The sequence below is a fragment of the Macrobrachium rosenbergii genome, chromosome 11 (assembly GCF_040412425.1).
Source record: "Macrobrachium rosenbergii isolate ZJJX-2024 chromosome 11, ASM4041242v1, whole genome shotgun sequence".
In the NCBI taxonomy this organism is placed as follows: Eukaryota; Metazoa; Arthropoda; class Malacostraca; order Decapoda; family Palaemonidae; genus Macrobrachium; species Macrobrachium rosenbergii.
This window is the reverse complement of record NC_089751.1, coordinates 15,986,023-16,007,958: the sequence shown is the minus strand read 5'-3', so window position 1 is coordinate 16,007,958 and position 21,936 is coordinate 15,986,023. Positions and strand designations below refer to the sequence as shown.

General features: G+C 36.1%; 1 protein-coding gene across 1 annotated transcript in view; it reads right to left on the bottom strand.

Moving 5' to 3' along the window:
* Positions 1–1,513: 1,513 nt before the first annotated feature.
* LOC136843192 (cytosolic phospholipase A2-like) overlaps positions 1,514–21,936 on the bottom strand; it is a 71,825-nt gene continuing 51,402 nt past the window's right edge. The window contains 16 exon segments of the mRNA XM_067111266.1: positions 1,514–2,807; positions 3,154–3,175; positions 3,177–3,281; positions 5,193–5,443; positions 6,084–6,292; positions 7,353–7,905; positions 8,181–8,297; positions 9,119–9,257; positions 9,927–10,040; positions 10,944–11,160; positions 12,459–12,487; positions 12,489–12,596; positions 13,532–13,664; positions 15,101–15,254; positions 15,626–15,772; positions 18,364–18,448. Coding sequence (XP_066967367.1) covers positions 2,374–2,807; positions 3,154–3,175; positions 3,177–3,281; positions 5,193–5,443; positions 6,084–6,292; positions 7,353–7,905; positions 8,181–8,297; positions 9,119–9,257; positions 9,927–10,040; positions 10,944–11,160; positions 12,459–12,487; positions 12,489–12,596; positions 13,532–13,664; positions 15,101–15,254; positions 15,626–15,772; positions 18,364–18,448 — 2,817 coding nt within the window. The 3' untranslated portion in view covers positions 1,514–2,373.

Genomic DNA, 21,936 nt, shown 5'->3' with positions numbered 1-21,936 from the left:
GTGGGGTTCTCATTCATCTGCAAGTATTATATGCTTCAATGCCCTTCTTTAATACCTCATCTGTTCATCCTCAAATGCATACCCAGACGTCAAAAATTTATCTATTCATATATATATATATATATATATATATATATATATATATATATATATATATATATATATATATATATATATATATATATATATATATATATATATATATATATATATATATATATATATATATATAAATATATATATATATACTGTATATATATCGCACTTGTCGTCTCCTCATATTCAACTGATTTTTTCCATGGTTAACATTCCACCGACGAAAATCTCTTACAGACTTAGCACACTCTTTACTTTTACCCAGTGCATACTTATTTATATTCTATTTGCACATCAAAAGTATGACAAATGAAATATGATGATATTGCCTTTAATTTATGGGTGACCACCCACCTCTGCTTCTGGCGAAAGGAAGGGAAGGAAGGGTATTTTATTGACTGGTCGTTCAAATTCTGTTACGAAAGTTCGCATGGGTTCATTCCTTACACTAGCTAGAATACTACTTGAGATATGAAAATACCAAAATTGAATGGAATGGAATGATATATAAACTTCAAGCCAAACACTGGGACCTATGACGTCATTCAAGCGCTGAAATTAACGTTGAAACAGTTGTTGGGATAGGGTGAAAGTAAGAAGGAAGAAAGAAAATATGAACAGGGGTACAGTGAAAGAAATGAAAGGGGTTGCAGAATGAAAGGGGTTACAATAAGGTGCCGAAGGGACGCTGCAAAGAACCTCATATAATGCGGTGCACTGACGTCACTACCCTCCTACGGGATACGTTAGCTAGAGAACAAAAATTGAGAAATGAAAACACCACAGTTGAAAGCAAGAGAACTAAATATTACATCTGTATTTGATTACCGTCCCCTTTCACAAATCACAACTTGCATTTTTGGATCAACCGTAAATCTCCTTGTTACCCCAGCAACAAAATGCGAGTTAAACAGAATTCATTTAAGTGCCAAATAGTGGCAGTTACCACTCTGCGTGTGAAACCACCTGTACTGCGAAATAACGTCGTTACGATAGTTTTCGTAGGACTAATTTTAATCTTACATGCAGTTGTTATTTCTATTAACAGAAATGTATTACAAGCGGTTTGTAATATAATAGAATTTTTAGCAATGTATAGCTAAAATAATGTAAAAGATTCTTTAGCATGATATATTTGCATCATAATCCGATTTATGTTTTATGTAAGAGATAAAGTATCGACATGTTACGTAATAAATATGCTGACTTGTTAGATGTTTTTAACATTATTTCAGTTCCACCCATTACATTTTCACATGGTGTTTCTACAGGAAATCTTTTTATGATGGATGAGTAATGAAAAATACCCGTGAAAGAATATTCTATATTGTAAGAAATTCCATAACACAGATGCATCAAAGATGCCTCACAGTGATTGGAAGTAGTCTAATGTTAAAAGGGAAAAAATATTAATGGAATAAAGTATACTTTTATTGTATGTTTTACAAAAGCTTGCTCTAAATACCTCACTCAACCATCTAACAATAAATTCCGTACACTTAATGTCTTTTCCTTTTTACATCCAACGCTTTAACAAGTTTGCCTGAGTCTGTCAGATAACTCAAAAACACTAACTACTGTACATAAATATTAATGTCTTTTTGACGAGTTGTATTCATTCCACTTGTACGCGTCACATTACGAATACAGAAATTTTCAGATGAGAGTCCTATGTCTTAATAAACATCATAAGTATAACAAGCTGTCTTATAACATTTGCACATTCAACATTATTGTGTGCACATTCTGTGTCATTGTGGTAACTCCACTAACAAAAAGATATGTGAACTTCAACTACAGAGTTTAGCATACTTATGAAAATAGTCTTATTCATATTTAAAACTACCATGTTAACAAAAATATCAGAATGAATTTACAATGAGTGATGCATGTTAGGGGATAACAATAGCTTAGGGAAAAAATCCTCATAAGAAGAACAGTTTACAGAGCATTGAAGGGTCAAGCAGTTGATCGGAGCGTGATTGGCTGCCTTCCACCAGCTACTTCCATATATTTCTTTGGCTAAGTAAGCATTTCCCTATGCTGCCCAAGTGATCCTTCAAGTTAACAAACTCCTCTACTGATGACTAGGTTGGGTGCAAGAGTTAATATGAAGAGAACAGTGATCGAAGGTAATGCAACTGGTCACTCGTTTCCCATGACAGTGAACTTTAGAATAAAGGGATAATGTTGCATTCACTTAACAGGTATGTCATTACCGTCACTTCTCGTTCAGAAAATTCGAGGATTCTAGTCTTCGAGGTTCCTCATTTCCTTTCAGGAGCCATCCACTTCGTCCGGTAGGTCCTCCTCAGCATCCACGTACTCATCTCCTTCCGAGCTGTCTATGCTATGCTGTCGCTCTTCTCTTATGAAATTCTTCAGGTGACACTCGTTTTCCTCAGGGAATTTCAACTTCAGGGTGCTGCTCGAACACAACCTGTGTATGCTGTTGACCCGCTTCACAGTGTTGACCACATCACTGATACTCATAGGTTTCTGGGCATACTGCCTTTTCCTGGTGATGATCTCCGCCAGCTCATCTTTAATTGTGTCTATGCACAGCAGGGTGTTGAATTCCACGAGCTGTGTAAGGCGGTCGAACTGAAGTGGCTCATAAACAAAGTTCATGGATGAATATGGATTGCTAGGGTCATCGAAGATGGGGAAATCTGCAAACTTCTTCTCCTCATCCGTTTCTCTTGGAACGCCTGCAAAGATGAAACTGTCTGGTAATGGAATGAACAGATAATCAACTACATTATTTGTAATAACCAGCTTCTAAATCACTAGAATTAAATGTACCAAAAAATTACGATACGGGGAGGCATAAACCCTACATCAGTACCGGGCCTTTCTGAAGAAGGTCAACATGTTCTTGACTGGTCGTGAGGTATGTCCTCGCATACACATGTTGGAATTATCCTAAATCCTGTCAACTGTGCACTGAATTTGTTTCAGCTTTCCTTCTCTACAGATCTACAAGTAATGCATTATCTCTCAAGCAACAATATGAAAATGCACCTAATCAAAAACACAAACAAATACTCCACTTACCAGGTTTCTTAAACTTTCTGAAAAAGGTTGTTGACGAGGGGGAAATGGAGAATAACAGGACAGAAGTTGTCACTAGGGTGCTTGAAGATGTAACATTCTCTCAGTTCTTCATTTTTGTACTGTTCGACCTGAATGAAAGATTCCACAATGAAAAAGTCTCCTAAAAAATTATTGTAAAATTCGTCATTTATAAGACTCACTAGGGAGGATGATAAACTTGTACAACTAAACTAATTATCCATTAACTGAGCGCACGAGTGGAAAACCTTTGGCTCACTGTGCGGTTAACTCTACTGATTTCGACTATACGACAAAGACCATTGAAGCCTATTAAAAGCTTCGGTTGTCATACATCCTAATAATTTTTGGTTAAAGTACTGATAAAAAGAAATAGAGGTGACTTACATACATAGGGTTGTAGAGGAATTATCAAACTGGCCATCCTCAAAAACCTTTGTTGTCTATATCTTGACAAAGATTTTGGATACCAAACTCTGACTATCATAGTCGTTAAGATTTATTGAATAAAAGCTAAAACGTTTGTCTTCAAGTTCAACTAAACTTGGAAAATATATCAAAGCGAGAAATTGATGGAAATTGATTATTAACCCTCAAGGTAAATCCCTTCCTAAATTCATCAAATTCAGAGAAAAACAAGTGTCTCGAGATTTTACCTTTAAATGAACTTGAGACAATGGAACATACGTCAAGTTTAAAATTAGGTTAAATAATTAATTACTAGGTTTCAAGGACTTTGATTAACAGAGTTCATGAAAATCATCGAAAAAAATATCGAAAAAAGAAAATATTGGGTGTGAAACTGACCAGTGACTAACCAATAGCTCCAGGACAAAGTAATAAAATACTGACATTTACACCGACCTGTGACACAGAAAAATGATCTAAGGTAAAGCATACCTGGAATAAACAACCCACAAGTTACCTGTCTACTAACTTTCAAGAAAATCAGAGAAAATCAAATGTAACCGTTAAAATGGCACGCTACCTTGAAAAAAAAAAAGATGAAGGTGAAGAATACGAAAAAAAAAAAATACGTCGATAAAGTAAAAATAAGAGTCCTCTAACTTTCCGACTTTAAGAGATCTTGCTATGCAATTGCTAAAACTTTGACCTTTCAGTTGGTCTGTGACAGTGAACATTGGGTCAAGGTATAAATTTGATGACAGCAATAATTCACACCCATGATACAGACCAAATATCGTCAGAGATAAAAACAAAAAAAACAATGCCTAATTACAGAGTCACATTGTATTTATATTACTTGATGTCATAGAAGCATGCACACTGACAAATAATATGGAAAATTTTTCAGCATAATGATTGCAAAAGTAATAAGATTCAATGTCCGAGTGCTGTGGGAAGCTGGGAAAAGACATGGCATCCAGCGGCTGGAAAAAGACTTAGAATGTTTGGAGATGTAATGAGAATGGGTTAGAAAAAGGTTATAAGGAATTAGTAAGACGAAGACCAATATGAAGGGCCAGAATATCATAAAAAAGGGACAGAGGTGAAGTCTTCTACCAGACAAGAATTCAGAGAATTATCCCTAACACTCACTGGTGCAGACAGATGTTTTGCTGTGAGTATGTGTGTTTGCATGTGTGAGTGAGTCTATGTGGAATGAACCTCATATTCAGACATGGCACTGTCCATCCCAGGTCTAAGCTGTTTGATGGTACTTAACTTCCCTTAAGTTGAGGGCTTTCTGCCTAAACCCTCTCTTATATTGCCATAATTTTTTATAGCATGGGTACACTAATAATTATAACAATACTAAGAAGTAATGCATTTCTTCCTAGCAATATCAGCGATTAAGAGATCCTCTGCAATGCAGAAAACTAAACCAATAAATATCGATCGAGATACCCTAATTTTAAAGGTAAAAATAAACCAGAACAGAGTTGTAGTGAATCTTAGATTCTGATTAAGTAAATAAGCTGTAGAGTACACAAAATAAAAAAAAAGAAATACACGAATAATTCAATCCTTAACTCAGCAAACAAGTTAAAAAAACTCACAATTTTCTTAATGGGAGGGAAAGGCACTTTGTTCTGAACTGCCCAACTCTCTGCCAGGAGTAATTCCTTGAAAGGGTGATGTTTATCTTCAGGTCTCTGGGAGAAATCAAAGGACAAATAGATGTCCACTGCTCTCTGTGGTCGCAGGAGGAGAGGGTATGGAGAGTTGAAGGCTAGACCAGAGTCAACAATGAACAACTTCTTTGCCTTGTTGTCTAGGGGCTCATACCGGCAACCTTTTCCAATGTCCACTGAAAATACAGAGAAAAAAAAATTACCCTAACTTACAGTAAGTCGTTCTTATTTGTGTCCATATCTGTCACATACACTGCACTTTGTTAGGGAGCGTTCATATTACAGTACATGTCTAAAGAAACGCCGACAACTTACTGCATACAAATCACAAACCAGTTCAACAAGTCAACGACAGTAGGAGGAGAGCAAATCTTTGGCCAATGCTGGTTAGGAACACCAACAAATCGTTAACTTGTATTCTGCCTGTCTGTGATGAGTAGGCCATAGGTAGCCGATGTGTGTTTATAACATGTTTTACTGTAATGTGGATGCAACTTTGGTATATTTTCATTTTGCAGTAAACATTCATGAAAGTATATTTCCCTCATCTAGCGCGCGATACTTATAATGATGATTAAGAGATTCTGTGAGGAAATACTGTAATTGTTAATTTCTCAACAATGATATACAGGGAAGAGGAAAAGTTATAAATGCAAATAAACAGAAAATATAGTGGAACAGAAGCTCAGACATTGCTCGCGACTAAGAATCTGTTTATTTATTCATTATCTAATAGGTGACGCCAGACTCACGACCAAAAATGCTATTGGTAATAATACCCTTGTATTCACTGAAGTTGAACCTATATGCACTTACATTCATCTGGGAGTTCCTCCTCTTCTTCTTGACTTTCAGTGAATGGGGAAATGGGGAACGAGTGTCTTAAGGATAAACCTCTGAATGGGTTCAGGACTTCTCCTGCTCTTCCGGCGCGGGAATTCAGGATGTTTGCTCCAGTCATGATGCTCTCCTTCAGTCCATCCCACAAGCCCTTTTGGACGACTTTCTTTTTTCTCAAGGTGCTCCTGTAATACAGAAAGTGCCTACTAAATATATTTAAAAAAAATCTACATCAGTGTTTCGTTACAGTAAATAGCAAGTAAAAAAATGCACCGAAGTTTCTTCGGCGCAATCGAGTTTTGGGTACAGCGTATAATCAAGGCCACCGAAAATAGATCTATCTTTCGGTGGTCTCGGTATAAATGTTAATGGCTAACTTTAACCGTAAATAAAATAAAAACTACAGAAGTTAGAGGGCTGCAACTTGGTACGTTTGATGATTGGCGGGTGGACGATCAACAGAGCAATTTGCAGCCCTCTAGCCTCAGTAGTTTTTAAGATCTGAGGGCGGACAGAAAAAGCGGACAGAAAAAAATGCGGACAGAATAAAGTGCGGACGGACAGACAAAGCCGGCACAGCAGTTTTCTTTTACAGAAAACTAAAAAGAAAGACCTATATTCAATTCATTTAGTTACATGTAAGAAATGTTTCAATTTGATTAGCTTTTTAAAACTTACTTTGCATCTGATAAAATGCAGATTAAACAGTCTGATTTTCGCAAGCATTTCTTATTCAAATTTCAAGAAAAAATTATTCTCAAAACATTATCAGTAATTTTTTTGAATACAACTAAAAACATGAGGTGATAAAGAGGTTAAGCAATTATAAAACCAGGGACGCTAAATCAAGATAAATGTAATAAAAATGTAACCTGTCCAAAAACTGATTGGGTATGGCAAATGATACTGTAAAATTACACAGCACAGACTTCTTCACTGGGCCATACGAGCCTTTTTGGGGAAAAATTTCAAGTTCAAATGTATCCAGTATACAGATTAGAGCAAAGTTATTCATGATAGCAGCTAAATAAAAGCCAGAATGATTTCTCTTGAACATTCCATACAGATCAAGAGTGCTCAAACTATGCAGCAGTAAAATACATAATTTCGAGCTAAAACTGAACTCCAAAAGCAAAGAAACCTATCTAACTTACCATTCCGCCACACATCCGAAATACTGTACAAAAATCTCAACATATAATCTAAACACATATATTAAATTATATAAAAAATAATCCAACTTACCTTCTGTTCGCCCATTTATTCTGTGAATCGTTATTGTTTCCCAGGGAATTCTTTTCTTCTATTGCTGCCATCTTTCGCGAACCTTTAATTGCTCCTTTGCGTTCCAGCCTGCCACGCTGGAATTCCGTCTTGACACCGGGGTCACTTTCGGTACTTATCTTGCGATGGCTATCTCTCGAGAGCTTCTTCTTACTGCTGTCAAAGCTCGCGCCCATCAGGAATGACTTCTTGTCTTTGACTTTTTTCGAATCGTCCAAGTTTAAACTGTCCACAGACTTCGAGAAGTCCTCCTTTGGGAACAGCGAAATGTTAGCGTCAAGCGATTGGCCTTTTTCAATAGCGGATAACTTCCTACTGTGGACTAACCTGCCCTCTGGGATAGTATCTTCCTTAGGGAAGAAAATATTGCCTTCTCCCTGCCCGAGTTCGACAGCGCAAGGTGTAAGGAAATCTCCATTCAGTTCTTCATCACTTACGTCATCTTTTCCCACAATGTCGTCTTCGTCCTCAGAATCTGAATCTTCTCCCGAGGCGTGTTCTTCGTTTAACCGGTCTGTGAAGAAAGTAATAAACACAGAGCACAATTAACATCTAATCCAGTATTTAATGTACGCTTACTAACTTCTATATCATTTGGTTGAAGAGATTAAGACTGAAAATACCAGGCCTAAGTTAAGTATATCTTAGTTTAACCAGACCACTGAGCTGATTAACAGCTCTCCTAGGGCTGGCCCGAAGGATTAGATTTATTTTAAAATATCTGAAATAATAACTGTTCTCATCTATAAACCCCGTGAAATCGGTGTCGTACGAGTTACCGACACTTACCACGAATGTCAGATTCCTTTTCTTTTTGGGCATCTCGCATAATCTGCACGATGTCCTTCTTGCCGCCTTCCATGACCAGCCTTTTGAACAGTATCGTAAATGCACTCCCCCAGACCCCTAGAAGATATAAACAGATCGGTTATATTTTTCTAACTGAATTGAATATAAAATTTAGGCCAAAGGCCAAACACTGGGACCTATGAGGTCATTCAGCGCTGAAACGGAAATTGACAGTAAAAGGTTTGAAAGGTGTAACAGGAGGAAACCTCGCAGTTGTGCCATGAATCAAGTGTTAGGAGAGGGTGGACAGTAAGATGGAAGAAAGAGAATATGAAAGGAGGTACAGTAAAAGGAACGAAAGGGGTTGCAGCTAGGGGGCGAAGGGACGTTGCAGAGAACCTTAAGTAATGCCTACAGTGCACCGCATGAGGTGCACTGACGGCACTAACCCCTACGGGGATATTTTCCTAATCGCATTACTGCATCATGAACGTTCATCATAACATTGAAGACTATCTTTCATTGCAGCAAAAGTATATACAAATGGAGCCCCACAAAAATAAAGAAATTTCATTGGACGTTTTCAGCTTCTAGTTAGATATTATCAGCAACAATTTATAGTTAAAAAATTTCTTACCTCGTTATTTCCCTTTGCAAGAAAAGAGGAAAACCAATAACTTTACCACTTACATTATATATTACAAAGAATCACTGTTATTTTTCATATAGCAAATTTCATTCCATTCAGTAAATATTTCTATATATTTCTAGTTAACAATATAACTGAAAAATGCAAATATCAAGTACATACAATAAATGAAATAAAAGAGATGTAATGCAAACACTGTTTTTCCCATATACATCAGAATTAAGAGAGAGAGAGAGAGAGAGAGAGAGAGAGAGAGAGAGAGAGAGAGAGAGAGAGAGAGAGAGATTACCTTGCAAGAAATGGAGGGGGAGCTCATCAAAATGCTTGATCTTCTTGCCAACGATGAACTTATTCCCGAAATCCTGAGTCTTCATGAAAGTTCCATACTTTGCAATACCAATCTCATACGGGGAGAATTCAACCCATTCCTGTATGGAAAGAAGGCATGGTTGATACTGTGTTACAGCACTCTCACGTTCACTGACACAGTACAGTATAATTTACACGACTTGTTTGCACTTACAATTCAGACAACACAGTGATGAAGGGGGTTGGAACATGAACTTTATAATATGCACTCCCATGAGCTTATGAACAAAGATAAATAGAATATTTTCACATTTGCATGGTGTTTATTTGGTACATTTGGTTCCTACTATACATTATTTGAAATTTTTAGTCCTTAGTTATAAATACTGATGAATTTCCTAATGTGACGATTTCTCTTTCTGACCTAGCAATACAAACTCACAAAGGTCATTCAGAATTGTACGGGATAAAGTATTACTTTACCTGCTCTTTCACTTGTTTGTAATATACGGGTCAAAAGCATGATTCTTATTAAACGCAAATAGCTGAATAAAACCTAATTGTTCACTCACTCTGCTGTCATCTATAACCTCAATGTTAACAACTGATATTCAAGTAAGACTATTATCTTGTAAGTTTCAATGTCTTGTTTTTTCAAAGTATGGTTGAGAAACATGCAGCACTGAGCAACAACTGAATAACGTTAACAGGTATAGCATTCACGAAACGAAATAAAAACAAGACATTAAGTTGACACATCTCAAAAAAATGACAGAAGACAGTCTTACCGAGAATGACCTGCATGAGACGTTTCGCTTGGCATGGAGGCAGGTGAAGAGGGGCATCGGAACAATACCTTGCACCAACAACCTCTGCATGTCAGTTAGCTTCTTGTGTTTGGCCTGTAAACATAAAAAAATGTCAGAACATAATATTTTCTTATCTTTGTCCACTATACCACAAGCAATATCGGTACTAATATTGACAACCATAAATATGATGATGAAAATAATTAAGATATAATCGACACTGAAGCCTGCCCAGGTACTGCCTTAGGTGCACATGTACCTAGGTTCCAACTTTCTATGTGACCTGTGTGGGTCAGTTGGTAGCCTTTCATTTGACAATCCTCGGTTCGATCCCGATGTGAGTTACAAATCTAATGAAAATGATATATCAACTAATATAACGTCTTGGGTAATCCTTCGACTTGCATAATTAGTTACACATAACACTATTCCTATTACTCACTTTTACTTTCAATTTAGATAACAATGACAAAATTAGGGCTGAAACTTCCTGAGATTTCTAATGACCCCACGTGTTTAAGAATAAAAATAAACAAATTGTTTTTAATAATAATAACAATAACAGACAAATGTGATAATAATACATAAGATGAAGATGAAGATGAAGGTGAAGACGATACTACCACTACTAACAATGGTATTATCATTTCATCTTATACAGATGAAGATGAAGGTGAAGATGAAGATGATAATACCATTGATAACAGTGGTATTATCATCTTCATTTTCTGTAGATGAAGATGAAGATGAAGATGATAATACCACTCCTAACAGCGGTATTATCATCTTCATCTTCTGAAGATGAAGATGAAGATGATAATACCACTCCTAACAGTGGTATTATCGTCTTCATCTTCTGTAGAGGAAGATGAAGATGAAGGTGATAATACCACTCCTAACAGCGGTATTATCATCTTCATCTTCTATAGATGAAGATGAAGGTGAAGGCGAAGATGATGATAACACCACTGCCAACAGTGACGCATATTGACTCACCCCCTTCAACAAAACATCGCCAAGGAGGTGTCCGAAGAAATCGGTGAAGGAAACAGGTTGGCCCTTCTTGTACTTGGCAGCCATGCTGCCGATGTATTTAGGGGCGTGAAAGAGTTTCATTTTCCAGCCGTTCGTCACCGACTCTCGCAGCTCGGCCTGAATCTGGGTGTGGGTCACACCGGGAAACATGTCGTGGGCGTACAAGGTCGAGATGTACCTAGAGAAAGTAAATAATAATAATAATAATAATAATAATAATAATAATAATAATAATAATAATAATAATAATAATAAATCCTCTTAAATAGGATGGTTGCATCATTCGGGTTCATTCTATATTGAGTCTTAGAAATTTTTCTTGCAATTCTTTTCTTTTCCACGTTAATAGTGAACAGTAATTGGCCAATGTTCACATTTTGGCAAAGAGGAATGCATTAGCGACGTATTCACAGCAGTCTTCATTCACTATACAAGAGAAGGTAGTGAAATACGGGTGATTAATAATAATAATAATAATAATAATAATAATAATAATAATAATAATAATAGTAATAACAACAAGGGAAAAAATGCAATCCTGATCGGCATATTAAAATAAAAATGACAAACGAATTCCTGAACTCCACTTAGGATTCGATTCATGGAATATAGTCTTACGGGCTGCTCTCTGAGAAAGAGCCCGTGCTGGCATATTGCCAGCTTAATCATAAAGAACAGGAGGATATAATCCAAAAAAGCCAAGCAATGGGGCAACTTCAGCCAATCAGGGCTAAAGAAAGTCAAAAGTGGGAGTTGGTGTGGATGGACAGCAAAAGCAAGATAAGGAGGTCTAGAGCGTGAAGATGAAGTACGAGGATCTGAAGGTGGAGCAAACCTCACAGTTGCACTAAGACGTAATAGTTAAGAGAGGTTGGGCAGTAAGATTTAAAAAAAAAAAAAAAAAGGAAGAGGGAAAGGAGGTAAAGTAAAAGACTAAAAGGTGGATGCAGCCAGGGGCGAAGGGACGCTATAAACACCCTTTGTGAAATGCACCATTAGGAGTATGTCAACTACACATTAAACGAGTAACTCGACAAATATACGAACCTTGATTCCATATGCAAAACGGATAATAATATATGCTGACGACATGCATAAATACATTAGAAAAATATTATAGAAAATGCTTGAAACATTTAGAAAAATGTTATCATATCCACAGCATTCAAACGTTTTGCTACATGCACATACAGCATTTTGAAAACTAAAAAGGAGGCTCAAGTCACAGAGGCGGAAATTTACAATTAAGGCGATTTGCATAGATACATTTCAAAAATGTTGTAAGAAATGATAAAAACACATCCGAAATTTATATTTGAAAAATTCTGTTCTCACTTTGTTTTATAAAATGCACTGAAGATGGTAAAATTTATCAAATATGCTTTAGCATTTTTTACAACATTCTTCTGATGTATTTATGCACATCTCTTAATTGTGAATGCTTAAGGTATAAATCAGACGATCATATAATCTTACCAAGACGATCCTGACAATCCAGCGATGTAATGTGGCACAGTCCAGGACCTTACTCTCTTGCAGGGCCTTGACGGCCCCTGAGAGGCAGGTCATGGCCCTGAATCCTCCCCCTGACCCGAGTATCCCTAGGATTGGGACCTGTTGGGGAGACAATGAGGACCCGATAATTGCAGGAAACGGGCGGTTAGGGCTTACGGTAGCATGGATCACACAGAATGACATTCTGACCTCTTGTTTCAGATTAGAACGTACGATTAAGAGGTTACATTTCATTTTTATGATTCATTTAATAATAAAGGTAAAATACTCAACGTCACATGTAGTGTAATTGTCCTGATTTTATTGGATCTTGAATAAAGGATTCTCTATAAATTAAAAAATTGTAAGATGGCCACCTTTTCCTAAGTAATGGAATTTACATAATTGAATTATACACCTTACAGTAAAACTTTAAATTCTACCGTTAATTGAAATTCTATTGTAATTATTTGTTACGCTAACCTTCACAAGGCACCTTTCGACTTCGAATTTTAATTCAATGTTTTTTTTATGGCAGAAAATACTTATGCCTTGATTTATGGCAGTTTTACATCTACCAAGTCATTTCTTATTGTCTGTTCTTCATTAAAAAAATTTTTAAACTCATTTATACTGAACAAAACGACATAACGTTTAAAGGAATAATACGTTTTTAATGTTTTAAATGGTGTTTTGTATTTTAATATTATTTCCTCCCTTTAAAGGAGAATAAAGCTGTCTATCTTCTTTGTCGCATTTCTTTGCGGCTGTTTACTTCTGTAGAGTTTTACAGAACTACATAGCTGCCTCCCTTCTATTTCAATTATATTTTCTTGTTGAATATCAATCAAAACGTTAATGTTTTTCATTGGGCGGCAGCACATTATGCATCTGATATTAAATTTTGATTCATATTTCCTTTATTCACTAACCAGACATCAGCCTAGGTTGATCTCTCTCTCTCTCTCTCTCTCTCTCTCTCTCTCTCTCTCTCTCTCTCTCTCTCTCTCTCTCTCCCTAATTAATTTATCATTCTGTATCTACTCATTCCTTACCTGCTTTTCCGTGTTGGGTGCCCTGTCACCCAAGAGAGACTGCAGTGCAGCCAAGACCTTCTTTCGACGCGTCAGCAGGTAATCTTTTTCCTCTCTGCACAAGGCTAAGGAGAACCGCAGGTCCGGTACTTTGCTGTTGAGTATAAGGAACAAATGAAATATAAAAAAATGTACAAAAAAAAAAATTAGTGGAACGATAAATAACAACCACACACACATATATGTAAAGTGAGGAAATGACCCGTAAACTCCGGATAAGCCTTCCTTTCTTGAGGCCAACGGACATTACTTAAGTCAGGTCAGTTCACTTACTGAGGACAGGGAAGTCACTGTCATTTGAAAAAAAGGGATTAAAAGAGGGAAGGAGAAACACTAGACAAAATAAACTGTTTAAAGTTAAATAGCTCAGGAATTAACACGAACAGCATAGTGCTCCCACAAATGTGTTTGTGGTGAGCACTTAGGAACCACGGGCCATGAAACTAAGGTACAGGTAGGCCTAGTAAGCTGAGCCACCTGGACGCATTGTCTTTCGAAATGACATGTCCCAAGGTAGAGGAACTGAATAACATGACGCTATATACGGCTCATTACTCCTGTTCTATTGAGAATTAACTCGTATAATATCCTCTTGGGGACTTAGTTTTAGCATACAGATGTCCTGATATGTGATGTAAGGACAAAAATGCGAGAATTTAGATATAGGCAAAAACTAAATAACCAAGCTCAGCCCCAAAGGCTGACAGTAGGGTACGTCACGGTACGGTTAAGGTACTGTGCGGTACGGACTTTGATATAGTACGGTTGATATCTGTTTAAAAATTCGGTACGAAATGTTGGTAGAGCGCTTTCAGCCTTGTAAAATCCGCAGCGCCCCACTTTAGAAAATGATATTTTAGGCGTGTGGTGAAAAGGACTATTTCCTCGCTCGTTTATATTTTAGTCGGGAAAGCAGTTTTAGTTCTGTAATCACATTTTATCACATTTCTGAAAATAATTAAAATGCAGTTATATAAGACGAATTACGGTTTCATTCCTACTATTATATCTGAATTTGATATAATGCTACTTCAAGAAAACGTAGAAAAAAAGCGTATAGGTGTTATTTGTATTTATAACCAAATTATTAAGATCACATGATTGTCAAGAATAAGAAAAAAGTGAATGATCAAGAATAAAAGAACTGAATGATCACAATCTATGATACAACTGTTTTGTGTCTGGGGACAAGCAGCTATGCTAGAAAGGGCGTATACTGACCACTTAAAACGCCATCATTTCTACATGAAGCTTTTATCGATGATAAACATGCGTTTTTTTATCATTGTTCTTAGCAAAAGTTACAACTAACAGTCACAATAAATCACTGTACTTTCTGAATCTGTTAGACTGAAAAAAGTTGAGAGACAGAGTTTTGAAAACATTTTCTTTTACAAGTACGGAAAAGGTATGCATGGCACTGAAAGCAAATCGAGGACGCGCTTCAAATATACGGTACGGTATTTCTGACAGGTACGAACACGGTACGACACTTCCAGCCATCCTCCAAACCAAAACTGGAGAACTTACTTCTTTTCCAGTTTCAACCTGGCGTGCACTTTGGATCCTCCGGGAAACACGAAGGTGTGATCTCTTGGGACACCGTTGGTGAGTTCATTTATGCAGAACGTATCTTCACCCAAGGTTTCATCGAGGGTGTAGTTGGCGTCCATCAGGGTCACCTCTGCGTTGAGGAAGAAAATGGGAAACGCTCAGCAAGAGGACATTATCGCTAAAGTATCCATTTCTCTCTTAGAATTCCAGTTATTTGCATCTTTTCATTAAATACTATAAGCTTATCTATATTTGTATGGCATTCTTATGTCTTCTATAAATCTATGGAAAGGAACATAAAAACAGTGGCAAATTTTAAAAAATAGTTGAAAATAATAAAAGTTTTACTGAATCTTCAGGTAATGGACGCAGTAATGAGTAAATTCCAAAGGATTTCAGCGGTGGTAAATATGCAACAATAAGTGAGTGAGAGAGAGAGAGAGAGAGAGAGAGAGAGAGAGAGAGAGAGAGAGAGAGAGAGAGAGGGTTAAAACGACTTACTGAGATTGTGTTCTTTAGAAGGGTCCAAGAAAAAATGGAACGTTTCATCCCACATGGGACTGACGCAGTTGTCAATATGGCTGGTTCTTTTGGACGAATTTGAGCATCCTGGGATGCGTAGAACTACGTAGGGGTCTGGTGTGTCCACTGTAAGGAGAAAAACAAAAACACCTCAAAAATACCAAATTAAAAAGAAATTTGTATTTTTCCTCACATACTACCCTACGCTTTCATATATGGAGTATTCCTTGCACATTGCTATGCTTGCTGTTTGAGGCTCGTCTTTACAAAAGCAGAATCCTAATGCTACCTGGAGCCCCCTACTATGAGATTCAGAAACCTCTGTCCCGGTGTTTTTCCGGAATAATTTTTTTCTGTGCATTTGACAAAGATATTACTTAGCCATAGTATACTTTACATCCCTACCTAATTTTCGGCAGCATTCTTTATTACTTATATTAGAAAAAAGTATATTCATACGAGTAAAATAAAGCAGCCGAAGCCAGTGGCGAAACACTAATGTATGGGTTGAAAGTCATACGTGATGTAAACATATGACGTCCCGACTCCTCCCACAAGGTGATGACGACAAACAGCTGTCTCTGAAATTCTGAATGAATATTCGTAACTTGTCAAGGCTTCAAGAATGGCGGCTATAAGTCATTGTCCCCGTGGTTGCAGGACAGCTTTTGTGATTCGACTTCACAATTGTTTAGAAGTGAGGAGGCCCGTGGCAAACCCTACGTAAGCTTGAACAGGCAAATGAATATTAGGGCCCTTTTTTGGGTAAGGAGTACACCCAGACATCCAAAGCTACTAAGTTTTCGTCATTTGTTGACTTCCATAAGGTACAGAAAGATAATTATATATGCTATATAAAGCGACAGTTGTTGATTTCTTAGTAAAATATAACTTGCGGAACAACATTAAAACTTGCTTTGCCAAAAAAAAAAAAATGTCACGGGTTATAATACATCACTGAATGATCTCTATAGGGCCCAGTGCTTGGGCTTAGCCCGAAACGCCATAATCCGCCAATTAATTATAATGTCAAGTTTCCTCATATGTAATTATGTTAAATAAAGGATCCACGTAAGGGCATGTCGTTTCATATGATCGCTCCTGTCCTCTTAATGACAGAGTACAACAATGGCTGAATTGTAACATTATAATGAAAGTTGTTTTCATATTCCACAGAACATTACCGGCATGGTAGTTCGATTGTTGGTAGGCTTTTAAATACCAAGATTGCTTGCACACTAAAAAGTATAAGTATACTCTGTCCTTCAATTTGCTCACTTGAATGATTCTTAATTGAAAGTGATGAATTGGCAGATCATCCAATTACGACCCACAATAAGCAACTGTTTGTCTCTAAGATTAGATGAAGTCATTCTGGACTCATAAAACCTGATAATAATAATAAGCGAATGAAAATATTAACAGTAATTAGCTGCTCGTACATTATGCAACAAAAGTCAAGCGACCATTTATTTTTCGCCTTTTTCGGACACCAAGAGTACAATAAAGTGAATCCAACCAATTGCAAAGGTATAGTAACAAGATCACTTACCAATCTAATCCTATGCAATTGTCTGTTTATTACAATGATCGTCACTGTCATATTAGGAAAAATATCAAAGAAGTTACGACGAATGCCAAAGTTTTCTTCACCTTGTTAATTGATTTTTAATTATATAATTTTTCACTGGAGAAATAGTGATAGAAAGTAATTTCTCGGATTTCTTGTGGAAACCCTTTTCTTCAAGGATTCTAGCACTCGACCTCATGGCATAAATCCTATATACTACTACTACTACTACAAAGTGTAAATAAGGAATATTGGTTGTATTTCATTGTTGCCAGGGGTTGAGACTTTTTCACGAATAGCCAATTATCCATCGAGAAGGAGGCAAGTTAATGACGTCGTAAGTTGTCATTATATCTTCGAAAGACATTCCTCTGAGTTTGCTGGCGATGTCTACAAGAAGTCGGTGTTATTCTTATAATTATCAGAATTATGCAACTTTCGTAATATAGAATACAGTCAAAAATTAGGTAGGGATGTAAAATACCCTGTGACAAAGTGTCATCTTTGTCAGGTACGTTGATAAAATCTTATTCCGGGAAAACACCGGGACACCGGCTGTGAGTCTCATAGTACGTTGACCCAAGCTGCCCTCCCCTCCAATCGTCCATGGTATTTCCAGCCGCACTCGCGAATGGGCGTGCTCTTAGGCTCCTCTGGGTCGTGTAGTTGTTTTCTAATTTTTTGCGTTTTTGGGAGGTTTCAATTACTTTTCTCCTAGTGTAGGAGATATATTTTCCTTTTCTTTTTCCGTGTGAAGAAAATGATTTCCTCAATTCAGTAGAGTTTCTTGGAAACTATATTCTTTGGAAGCTTGAATTTTAAGTCAATAATGGCCTCTGTGGGCTTGTTCCATGTGAATAAGGTTCATCTTCAATTTTAAGTCAAAAATGGCCTCTGTGGGCTTGTTCCATGTGAATAAGGTTCATCTTCAATTTTAAGTCAATAATGGCCTCTGTGGGCTTGTTCCTGTGAATAAGGTTCATCTTCAGAATAATAATAATAATAATAATAATAATAATAATAATCGTATGAAGCACTTGTTAGAACGACCAACAAGCCCTTGACTTGTATTCAACCTACACGTGGTAGCAGGACCCACTCACACTACGGTAAAACATGCAGCTACAAAAGGGTTCCGGGTACTCACGCAAGTCGTTGAGCATGCTGCCTTTCGTTATAGACTCTCCTTTTTTGATGGTGACTTCGAAGTCCAGACAAGCCTCGTGCTCCACCTAGAAATAAGATGATGAATCAAACGACATTTGACGCTGGTAAACAACAGCACATCTTTACTTTGCATATTGATTATTTCGTCGCGTCTTTATCATTTACATTCCATTATAGAAAGAATCTACTGGTTACTTATTACCAGATACATATGTAATTGTAGTAACCATAATGCCATCTTAGCTTTCTACTTTCTTCCCACTTTTTGGACACGCTTTGGATCTTAGGTTTTGAAATGACAAGCGTATCCTAAAAAAAATACGGTATTTTTCCGGAACTGTAAAATACAGAAAGCAAATCGAAGGCGTGTTTCGAAATTACGGTACAGTATTTCTGGCCGGTATAAAGGAAAATATAACCGTACCGTGCCGTACCGTACCGTACCGCACTTCCAACGTAGCCCACTCCAAACCAAAACTGGAAAATCAGAAAACTTGGAGGGCAATGATTTTGGTTATTACAATTACACAAACAACGATGTTTCAGTACATCAGTACGAATGCTAAACCTATTTATAATTGTGAAATTATGGCAAAAACAAAAATAATTAAAAAATAAGACCGGACAAAGTAAGCATATAAAAGCTTTAGAAGGATGTTAGAAATTTGGGCTTAACTTTCAGTAAATAGGGCGAGGTTCTACCCTAGATTTTTTTTTGTTTTTGCTACAAAACGGAGAAATGACACTTCCCAAGCAACTTCTTGCGTCATTCTCTCTCTCTCTCTCTCTCTCTCTCTCTCTCTCTCTCTCTCTCTCTCTCTCTCAATATATATATATATATATATATATATATATATATATATATATATATATATATATACACATATATATATAATGTACGTATATAAGTTTGTCGTTACAATCACATGCTTTTATAAGAACATTCTCTCTCTCTCTCTCTCTCTCTCTCTCTCTCTCTCTCTCTCTATATATATATATATATATATATATATATATATATATATATATATATATATATATGTAAAATTCTCTAAGCTAACTTTTCTATCATAATTATAATTAACACATTTATAATCTTACGGTTCAGATCTTAAATTCTACTTCACTACGTTTACTTTTTACCAAAAGGCGGAGCTTGGACGTTTAAAGACGCTCATGCAGTATGTTAACAACAAATTAGTTATATCATTAAATTTTGAACATCGTCAGATGAATGGAATAATGCAAAGACTTTCCAGTATTTATTGTGTTGGAATGAGGACGGAAAGACAAATGCTAGAAGTCTTAGGCTGGCGGCATCAAATCATGATCTCATGATTAACAGGAGGTTTTTCAAAAAATAACGTTAATCTAAATGGCCAACAACGAAATCTTGCTGGCAGACTGTCTCTCAAATCGTTACTGTTGAAAATAATGGCCGTTTTCAGCTGGACTTGATTTTTTTTGTAATTTTTTTCTATTCCCCTAATGATTTCTCCCGTCACCAGGTTCAGAGGGATATAGAAAGTTTTCGGTGTTTAGAAATAAGACTATTTGTTGTCCAACGTCTCATTTTTCTATTCCTTCAACCATCAGAAAGGAAAATCTTCGGCAAACTGATAAAAAAGCTGTAAAAAATAAATGCATATGAAACGGCTATAATTTCGAGGAATAATGATAACGAGAGTATATATATAATGTATATATCCTGTACATACACGCACACACACACATATATATATGTGTGTATGTATATATGTGTGTATATATATATATATATATATATATATATATATATATATATATATATATATATATATATATATATATATATATATATATATATATATATATATATATATATACACACATTATATTTATAATCTCCTTATTACATCTAAACACACACACACACACAATATATATATATATATATATATATATATATATATATATATATATATATATATATATATATATATATATATATATATACTGTACATACACTTACTTCCATATTACGAACGACACAGGGAACTCTATTGCCCATAAATGCCCAAAACGAAGCGAGCAAGCAAGCAAGCAAATGCAGCGAAACAGCCAAAGAAGAAGCAAACTAGGCTGAACGACACCGTTCATCTTTCTCACGGCCAATCCCTTCCGTGAAATGGCTGTAAGTGCCCTTTGAAAGGCCACTTACAGAAGCCCACTTCAGCCTTATCGGCTTATCTTTATCGTCAGTCAAATAGTAGTGGAAAATCGGATTACTCGATCTCGAGTAACTGAACCTGATTGATTGAGTGATCTATGCCATATCATGGTGTAACACCAACAATTGTCGGGTTGAGTGTACTTACGGGCGCATTACTAAACCATTAGATTTCTTCCAGTCTACGAAATTGACCGCTATGCCCAAATTGACTTTTTTTTTTTTTTTTTCTTATTGTCATTGTAATCGTTGCAGGTTACGATGGCCTTGTGTGAGCAAGGGTTTCGCTGCCAGAGTAGCTCGTGATGATTGGCAATGATTGAGAGTTAAATTTGGCGTCGCTCGCCTTCCTTTCCTGTTGCTATTTTGTTTTGTAATTTCCGAGCGAACTTGGAATTTTTACAAGCTATCAGGAAAAAACTGATTAAAGAATGCCTGTCCTTTACTTACTGGATAATCTGTAACAAAGGTGATTTGTTGCCTTTGCTGCCATAAACAAATAAGGATAAATCAGCTCTCACTTGCGTTGTTCCTACATAAGAAAACAGAGAAGACAAGAAAGAAAAGACCTTAACAAATAAAGACAGAAGAAAACCACATGATATTGACTAACGGTTTTTAAGTCCTCCTTGGTTCCCCCCGAAGGACACAGCTGTGGCTACACTTAAAACAATATTAGGAAAAACTTATGGAATATTTTAAATAAAAAATTTAACTGTAAGTTCCTTAAACTGAAAAAATCATTCTTAAATCTTTTGAAAGATAACCTCAAACACGAAAGAAAGCACGAAATGCTTAGCTCTCTCTCTCTCTCTCTCTCTCTCTCTCTCTCTCTCTCTCTCACACACACAAACATTTCATTTTGGAATAAATTAAACCCAAAGAGCATTACGTTTAGAAGTCCATCTGCCTCGGCCACGATATTCATATATATATATATATATATATATATATATATATATATATATATATATATATATATATATATATATATATATATACAGTATATATATGAATATCGTATGAGGCAGATGGACTTCTAAATGTAATGCTCTTGGGGTTGTTATTCCAAAATGAAATGGGCAATCTTGGTTTAATATTGTCTAGTATAAGAATGCCATGAATGTACAGTATATATATAAAACTATATACTGTATATATATATATATATATATATATATATATATATATATATATATATATATATATATATATATTGCACACAAAAACACAGTTACATACACTTGGTACAAGTATCTACGCTCATACAAAGAAAAGATATATATTAAAAACACTTGGGGCATTAATACAAATGAAGTATCGGGTAAAGAGAGTTTTTTTATC